Source organism: Vicia villosa, unplaced genomic scaffold (genome assembly GCF_029867415.1).
Source record: "Vicia villosa cultivar HV-30 ecotype Madison, WI unplaced genomic scaffold, Vvil1.0 ctg.000493F_1_1, whole genome shotgun sequence".
Classification (NCBI taxonomy): domain Eukaryota; kingdom Viridiplantae; phylum Streptophyta; class Magnoliopsida; order Fabales; family Fabaceae; genus Vicia; species Vicia villosa.
Window position 1 is genome coordinate 456,032 of NW_026705238.1, and position 9,613 is coordinate 465,644.

The 9,613-nt window shown below is 32.4% G+C and overlaps 2 protein-coding genes across 2 annotated transcripts; one reads left to right on the plus strand and one right to left on the minus strand.

Moving 5' to 3' along the window:
- The first annotated feature begins 559 nt into the window (after positions 1-559).
- Positions 560-3,835, plus strand: LOC131628959 (linamarin synthase 1-like). Its single transcript, XM_058899768.1, has 2 exons — positions 560-1,103; positions 2,814-3,835. The coding sequence occupies exons 1-2, from the start codon at positions 605-607 to the stop codon at positions 3,749-3,751; spliced, it is 1,437 nt and encodes a 478-aa protein (XP_058755751.1). The 5' UTR covers positions 560-604; the 3' UTR covers positions 3,752-3,835.
- A 1,826-nt stretch (positions 3,836-5,661) lies between these two features.
- On the minus strand, positions 5,662-6,444 carry LOC131628904 (uncharacterized). The gene is made up of 2 exons (XM_058899711.1): positions 6,157-6,444; positions 5,662-6,075 (listed from the first exon to the last, which is right to left on the minus strand). Exons 1-2 carry the CDS (start codon positions 6,442-6,444, stop codon positions 5,662-5,664), a joined length of 702 nt encoding a protein of 233 aa, XP_058755694.1.
- Between the last annotated feature and the right edge of the window lie 3,169 nt (positions 6,445-9,613).

A 9,613-nucleotide genomic window follows, 5' to 3' on the forward strand; every position in this document is an offset into this window, starting at 1 on the left:
CATGAGGGGATACTACGTAACCAAGAATCTTTCCAAACGAAAGTCGAACAACCGAACATAATCTTCTTACTCAATAAATTTAAAAAGTAAATTTTTACTAATTAGATGGAATACTTCTTTTAAACTTTTGGATCACCCTTAAGTATAATCGCTTTTCCACAAATTTACACAGTAAAAATATTATCAATCATTCGATACAAGTTAAATGATCTAACTTTAAATCTAGTAGTTTAAATTTCAAAACAAGAAACAAAATATTTTTTCTTTGTAAAAATCAAATACAAAATTATAATTTTTTTAAATTTTGGAATGCATTTTATTTTAAAAAACTTATCAGTTTTTAAAATTTTAGAATGCATTTTATTTTAAAATACTTGTAACATAATTCCTCATTATGGATATATCCTTGAAATTTGGCTATCAATACCTTTATTCTACTTTCCCAAAAAAGAATAAGACAAATCCATCTTAAGGCACACACATCAATAATTTTATTTCCTATCCTCAACACTCCATTATTATATATAGAACTGATATTTGAACCCACAAAAATATCAATCCCACCCACACACTCCTATACATCTCTCAAGAAAATCAAACTAAAATGGACACTCCCAAAAAGCCACATGCTGTATTTGTACCATTTCCAGCACAGGGTCATGTCAATCCCTTCATGCAATTAGCCAAACTCTTTCGTTGCAATGGTTTCCACATAACCTTTGTCAACACTGAGTTCAACCACAAACGTTTGATAAAATCTCTGGGAGAAGAGTTTGTGAAAGGTCTCCCTGATTTTCAATTCGAAACCATACCTGATGGCTTACCAGAATCAGATAAGAATGCAACACAGGAAGTTCCATCATTGTGTGACTCAACTAGGAAAAACTGTTATGGTCCATTCAAAGAGCTTGTGATTAGGCTCAACACTTCATCACCTCATCCAGTTAGTTGCATAATTGCTGATGGTGTTTTTGGGTTTGCTGGAAGAGTGGCTAATGAATTGGGCATTCAAGAGTTGCAGTTTTGGACAGCTTCGGCATGTGGTTTGCTGGGATATTTACAATACGATGAACTTGTCAACAGAGGAATTATTCCATTCAAAGGTATAACTAGTTCATAAATTATATATTGTTTTATTCATGTTAGTATATCGACTACAACAGCTCTAGAGTTATTTGGAATTGATTTTGTTTTTTTATTATGATTTTCAAAAACAGATTTGTTTTTTAAATATGTAAGGAGAACATTTGAAAGACATTTTTTTTTTTTTAAATCTTTTTCCATTCACTCTTCAAACAAATGATAGACTTAAATTAGAGAATAAAAATATCTTATGCAATTCAAATAAGGTGCACCTCAATATAGAACCATTAATCTAAGAGGAGTTTATATTTTACTTATTGGGTTAAACATACTTTTGCCTATTTATTTGGACGAGTTTTGATTTTTCTTTTTGAAATTTTTTTCTTTTTTCGATTTCATTCATATAATATAGTTTTACACTTCACTATCGATAACAATATATAAATATATAAAGGAAAAACATGATTTTGATTTAGCCTATTTTCTTTTTTATTTTACCCTCTATTTGTTGTAAATATTTCAAATAAATAATTAAAGGTGGTAAGTTAAAGTTGGTTATATTATTTTTAAGCAAAAAGTAACTACAATCTACACTTATAAAATTATAACTTTTTAAATTTATATTTTTTTTCACAAAATTAAATTTTAAAAATTAAAATCTTATTATTCACACAATTGTACATTAACAAAAAGCGGACAGGTTGGACGCTAGTTTCTTTTTAAAGAAAAAATATACATTTTTTAAAGATATAATATATCTCATCTTAATTTAATAAAATAGACAAAGTGTATGTGTTTTAATTTTTTTTAAAAAAAATAGAAGAGTGTAATATTGTTGAGTGGACTCACTTTTCTGGTGTGCTTAATTCAAGTGAAGGTGAGATTGATATTGGAAGGAGAGAAAGCGAATATATCAATATCCTTTCTTCATTTGGTTCTCTGGAAAAAGAATAGAAAGAATTATTTCTTTATTTGGTTCTCTAAAAATAATAGAAGGAGTTATCACTTTATTTGGTTCTCTCAAAAAAATAAAAGGAATTATCACTTTATTTGGTTCTCTCGTGAAATAACTTTCCTCATATTCATAAAAAAATTTTAAAAAATTTATATTATAAAGTCGAACTCAAAAATAAAATTTATAGTAGAAAAAACCAAAGTTCACTAAAATGGTACTGAGCAAAAATAATATTAATTCTTTTTTATTTATTTTATCTCTATTATGCATCCGACTATTTGCACCATGTATTATAAATAGGATTGACACTTCCAACGTTTTAAAAATAAAGATATTAAAATATACTTTGAAATATTTAAAATATAGAAGATTTTACTTTGTCGTAACTTTTTTTTTTCTTTTACTTTAACTCTAACAAATATTTAGGAAAAAAAAGGGGGAAGAAGTCTAAAACTAAAAAATGCACGCATGAGTCTAAGGTTAGACATTGTTTAAAGGGGAGCATAGAGATGTGTAGGATATAATTTTTTTTGGCTTAAACTCTTTTTTGAGAATGGACCGGTGTTAGATTTAAGGAAGTTTTTTATTGTGATAGAAAAGATTGGCTTTTAAATCAACTTGCTTGTATTCGATAATACTAGTTAGGGTGCTTGCGTCATTGTTCTCCTTTTGAATTAGGATTGAATACCCCTATACTCCATTAATACACTATTTGCTTATTAAAATTTAAAATATTGAAAAAAAAATTAATGTCATACTTTTGTCAAATTACTAGGTGAGCATTTTATTTCTGATGGAACCTTGGATACAAGTTTAGATTGGATCTCTGGAATGAAAGATATCAGACTAAAAGATCTTCCAAGCTTCATGAGAGTCACCGATCTAAATGATATCATGTTTGATTTTTTGGGTTCTGAGGCACGAAATTGTTTGACATCATCAAAAATCATCATTAATACATTTGAAGAATTGGAAGGCGAGGCCCTTGACACCCTTAGAGGCAAAAACCCAAACATTTATAATATTGGCCCACTTCACTTGCTTTGTAGACAGTTTCCTAAGTATGAAAATGATTTTAAGGTAAGTGGTTCAAGTTTATGGAAAAATGACTCAGAATGCATAAAGTGGTTGAATAAATGGGAACCTTGTTCAGTCCTATACATTAACTATGGCAGTATAACTGTTATTACAAATTATCATTTGAAAGAGTTTGCTTGGGGAATAGCAAATAGCAAATTACCATTTTTATGGATAATGAGACCAGATGTAGTAATGGGCGAAAAGACTTCAACTTTGCCAAAAGAGTTTCTAGATGAAGTTAAGGACAGAGGATACATAACTAGTTGGTGTTTTCAAGAGCAAGTTCTTGATCATCCATCAATTGGGGGATTTTTAACACATTGTGGTTGGAATTCTACACTTGAAGCAATTTCTTCAAGTGTTCCTACAATTTGTTGGCCTTTCTTTGCTGAACAACAAACTAATTGTAGATATTTATGCAACACTTGGAGAATAGGGATGGAAATTAACCATGATGTGAAAAAGGATGATATAACAGAATTGGTTATAAAAATGATGGAAGGAAAAAAAGGAAAAGAAATGAGACAAAAGAGTTTGGAGTGGAAGAAGAAAGCTATAATATCTACTAATTTAGGAGGATCTTCATACAATAATTTTTGTAAATTAATCGAAAATGTTCTCAATTCTAATTGATTGATCATATAGTAACTAGGGTTACCTAAAATATATATTGTTCTACTAATTTATATTAATGTCAATCTTAATGAGCTTCAATCAGTATATGCTTATTATTTTGAGTTGTATTATCCTACTTCGATGTAGGAAATTGTTTTTTTTTATCGTAATGTTAGAGTTATATTACCTAAGATAAAAAATATTGTCATTGATATATTGACAAAGGCGATTATAAATAATGTTTTATTATTTATTAGTTATACTAAAATATCAATCGATCTTTAAAGAGAACCAAAATGTATAATCAGTTCAATAAAAGGTATTTCACCAGATTTTTCCACCAACTATAGAAATTATCACCTACTCTACTCTTTAAACTTAAAACTAACCACCCTTAAGATACAAATTTGATATTATTAACTACCTCAACAATTTTAAAGAAACCATCATCAAATAAACTGTTGTTTCTCCTGCTCCATATGACCTAAAAAGTTGATAGTCGTAACACCAACACCTTATTCTTCGCAGCCTTACATATGCGAAATGAAACTACATGTATGGTTGGTACAATCTGAATCAAGAATAATATCAATGTATATCCATTCGCATATTTTTTGCGGAACTGACACAGAACACCTGCATACAAATAAAACATGATTTAAGTCTTCCCTAACTTCGAAATAGAAAACGCGGGTCTTTAGTGCTCCGAACTAATCATTCCTCTTTTAATTAATGCTTTTCTAGTTGGATGTCTATTCAAAGTAGCCCTCCAACCAAAAATCTGCACCTTCGAAGGAATTTTAGTGATCCAAATTTTGTACAACAACATTTGTTTCTCTTCTTCCAAATGACTCTCCACATGCATATGTAACAGCCATTCATAATATCTTTTGACCGAAAAAAGCCCCGTTGGATCTCTCCACCGACAAAAGTTTTCATCAATCGAGTTTACAATGAGAAATCTTCCAAAATGTTAACTAAAGTGTCATTGTTTCCTCTTAATGGCTTCAAGGTTCCACTTCCATCTTCCCTCCTGTCAGCTTCCCACTTCCTCCACCAAGGCCATTTTGCTCAACAAATTCTCAAAAATATTCTGAAAATTCTCTTTTAAAGCCTTCACCCCCGCCCATTTATTCCACTAAAACAATGATTGATTCCCTCTACCCACTTTACAAACCACATTAGAAGAGAACCAGTGAGCATTTCCTGCTACCTTTATTTCGATCAATTTCAAGTTCCTCCATCATAACAAATCACCCTTCTTGTTACTATTGTTTAGATTAAGTAGAACGCTCCTTTATAACTCCCCATATCTATATTCCAGAATATCCCACCATATGGCTTCTTTATCATAGAAAAATCTCCATTTCCACATTGACAAAAGAGCTACATTCAACAATTCAATATCTCACCCATAAAGCCCTTTCCACCTTCTTGCAAATATTTTTCCAACTCACTCACTTGATTCCTCTTTTCTCTTTGTTTCCCAACCAAAGAAAATTGCTTTGGATCTTCACCACTTCTTTTAGGAATTTCTTAAGGGCCTTAAAGAAAGACATCATAAACAACATAATACTATTTAACATTGAATTCAATAATGTTAATCGCTTTCTTAGCTTAGAAATGATTTCTTTCCATGCAACTATCCTCCTAAGATTATAACCAACTTGAATCCCTAAAAATTTGAATGGGAAATTGTCTATTCCACGCGGCAGAAAGTGTATTGTTGCATCCAAAAAATGATCACGTGAATTCAAACAAAAAATGTTGCTTTTGTAAAAATTAACCTTTAAACCTGCCACGATCTTAAATCCTCATAGCACAACCTTCATACACCAAATATTACTCCAGGAACTCTCCCCCAAATCAAATTATCATCAGTAAACTGCAGCACGCAATACTGAATGTTATCATTTAACTTAAAACCATTAAAACCTCCATTTCAACAAGCCTTTTTCATCATCTTGAATAAGCCTTCTATCACAATTATAACGAGATAAAGGGATCCCCTTGTCTTGTTTCAACCCCCTTTCACCCCTAAATTCCTTGGTTGGATTTCCATTCACGAGAACCAAGTAAGAAGTACTGAATATGCACGCCTCCGTCCATAATCTCCATTTACTTCCAAAGCCCATTCTTCTCAACATAAATCTCAAGAAATCCCACAATACATAATTGTAGGCTTTCGTAAAATCCACCTTGAATAGAAAACACTCCTTCTTACTTCTTCTTGCAAAGTCTACGATCTCATTCACTTCCACCACCACCCATCTAACATCACTCTCCCCAGAATAAATGCAGTTTGGCATTTCAAAACTACTTTTCCCACAACTTTCTTTAATCTGTTAGCAAATATCCTAGCCACAACAAGCAGGTGATCAAACATATGGTTTGTATTCTCCTAAGTGTTGCATATTATCAACTTTAGGAATTAGAGCAATGAAGGTCACTATGATTGCTTTTAGAAATGTATCCTTTGTATGAAATTCCTCGATAAACTCCATTATATCCTTCTTCAAAAAGTTCCAGCCACACTTGAAAAATTCCATAGAATACCGATCTAGACCTGGCGTCTTCTCTAGATCACAACTCCAAATAGCTTCTCTAATTTCCTCCATCAAAAACTTATCTTCCAATCCTCTATTATCCTCCTCATCTAGATACTTGAAAGAAACTCCATTTAGATCTAGTCTATTGTCGTCAACTTCCATAACGCTAGCTTCAAAAAATTATTTTTCCCCTTCTTTCGTAACCTCCGGTTCTTCTAAGCCCCCATTGTCAGAATTAACAAATATGATGACATTTCTCCTATTTCTAAAGACACTCATTTCTCTGCAAATTATTCCAAAAAGCGTTACTCAATTCTTTCCTCTTGTCCACCCAATATAGCCTCTCCAACCCCTCCTCCTCCATAAGATTATCCTCCACCTAATTTAGGTACTTAGCCACCTCCTCAACCTTGAGATCAATCCAACCGTAAACCTCCTTGTTCCATCACTTCAACCTCTCTTTCAAATTCATTGACTTCTCTTTCAACACATAATCCTTATTCCCTTCAAAATTGAACTTTCTCCATTCTTATTCCGTAAATCCCAGGAAATTATCGTGATCAAACCACCCTCTCATCAACCTAAAAGGCTTAGGCCCCCAATGGATAATTTTGCTTTTGAGCCAAACTGAAAAATGATCTGATATGTCCCTTAAACCAGTATCTTGACCCACTATACTCCACCAATCCACCAGCTCCTCAAAAACTAAAATCCTATTCAGTATGCTTTGCACCCTACCCCCTTCCTCCAAGTAAATCTACTCCCAATAGTTATAAATTCAACCAAATTAATTAGCCCTATAAAATCATTGAGTTTAGCTATCTCCCTACCATTAACTCTACTGCTATCCACAGTCTTCTCATATGAATTTAAAATACAATTGAAATGTCCACCCACACACCAAGATCCCTCATGGAAATTATTCTTTCCCCTTAGCAAAATCTCCCACAAATTTCTTTTGTTCTCTAGATTACAAGGAGAATAAACATTAACAAAAAACAAACGTTAGGATTTTCCGCATCGACAACATACTTATCCTTAGGATTATTTGCTTTGACAGCAGGTTTAGCATGAGATTTCTTAGTTTGAGCAACAAATTTCACATTAAGGTTATCCGTGCTAGCCGTTGGATTTTTCACACTAGCTGTGGGTTTGGTACAATGGTAAGCGAGGGAAAATTCCTTTAACATATTAGAATCTGCTTTAGGGTCAGGTAGTAGACCCATAAGCGCATGAATTTCTCCAGAGATTGAGAAAGAGATTAATAGCTGGAATTTCTAAATGCACAGCTTCTCCTCTTGCATGGGAGGTTCAGGAACGTACTGCTGGTTCCCAGTAATTACAGGATTTGCAATTTTGGACGAAAGAGACAATGGTTATTTTGAACCCTTAAAATCCTTTGTGTTTTTAGACATTGAAGTGACTATGGTGAAAAATGTTGGTTAATGCGGTGAAAAAGAGAGTTTCTTCTGTTTTTTAGAAGATAAAAGTTAAGAAAGCTCTTGAATAAAATTAGAAAACAGAGATAAAAAAGAAGAAGAAATAAAGAAGAGAGAGTATTTATAGAGAAGAAGAAATAAAGAAGAGAGAGTATTTATAGAGAAGAAGAAATAAAGAAGAGAGAGTATTTATAGAGAAGAAAAGACTTTTCATTTTTATATTTTAAAGTGGCACAAATTAGTGGGACACGTGACGAGCATCTGATGTTTGTATGAGACAGTTTTAATCTAGTGGGCCATGTAGTCTTGGGAAGTTGGAGCTACGAGTAGAGTAATGGAGTTGACAGAAATACCATTATGACGGTGATGTCAACTCACTATATCAAACAATGTTGAAGAAAAGATTAAAAAAAATGCCCCTATCTTCCGCTGGTTGAACGTGACAATTTTGGGGGACAATTTATTAGCTTGGTTTTTTCAAAATTCTCAAATCCCAGCATACCAAGAAAGAAATTGAAGAAGCACTTAGTGGAATTTAGACGGTTATGAAGGTGCTTTTCGACAGACATGTTGGAGACAATTCGACATGAGTGTTTCAACAAGGAAGGCGTCGAAGTCCTTGTGTTCGCAGTAACACCTGGGACTTAGTAGTTTTAGAACAACAGCCAAATAGTTCGACAAGAACAGATGAAATCTTAAGTAAAGGCAAGTAACCGTTTTTTGTTCTTATATGCATTGAGAGATACACATGGAAGACAACGTGAGTGTGAAATACACACTGAAATGACGTGTTGATTCCTTAGGAGTAAAACGTTACAAGTAGTTAAGTTTATATTTTGTATAAATAGTAGTTCTAGTGTTAGAATTTAGGGTGTTGAATTTACTACAAAAACTCACTATACTCAAAGTACCCAGACGAAGCGAGAAACAAGTCATTTGAGTGCAATGTATGTATTCGAACAATTTCGTTCAATGCAAAGTCTTTATTTTAACTTACTTTTTTCTGCATTTCAAGTTCATTTCTTTGCAATTCAGTTTCATCTATTTTCAACTGTTAAGATTTCGATCACTGTTGAAATCCTTTACGTTTCCAGCACTTTTGCTCTCTATTTATCTCACTTTAGTTTCAAGATTTCGCTTTTGTCAAAGTCCTTTACTTTTTAACGCAAACTTGTACAAACTTAGAAGAACTTATGCACTATGTTTCATGATTTCCTAGTTGATCATGCAAGTAACCTTATTTAAAAAAGACTAGTGGTTGTTTACCAAATTGTACGGTAAATAAACCGACTTCCATATTTCAATTCTTCTTGGGTTAGACCCCACTTTAATCCTAAAAAATTTGAATGGAATTCTGTCCCATTTACATATGAGAAAATGACATGTCATTTTCATAAAATATTCAGTAATACCTAATCAATATAATTTACTTTTCCACATGTTAGTTCTCAAACTCGAAACTAAGTCAAACCCTCTTAATATAGCTTTAATTGACCACAAATTATTCCAATCTCCTTTCCCCCCACTAAAATGGTATCGTCAACAAAGTGTTGTATGTTGTATAGTACCGTGTCATTTACATGGTCATTTTAATTTTTTGGAGACTTTGTGTAGGTTAGTCATGGTTCAACCACGACAAAATAATTGGAGGCTCTATTTAGCCTTATTTTAATAGCGACAAAGATTTATAAAACCTTATTTAATTAGAGTTTAACTATAAAAAATTTAAAATCCTATACAGTAGTCTGTCTTGTACGCTCTCAAAGACGACCCTGAGCATTTACTTTTAAACCTATAAAATCTCCACACTCAACAACCCTTCTCACAATTCCTGCCAAACCTTGTAATTGCAAAACGAAAGTCCTCTACCGACATCCTCAATTTCTTAGATT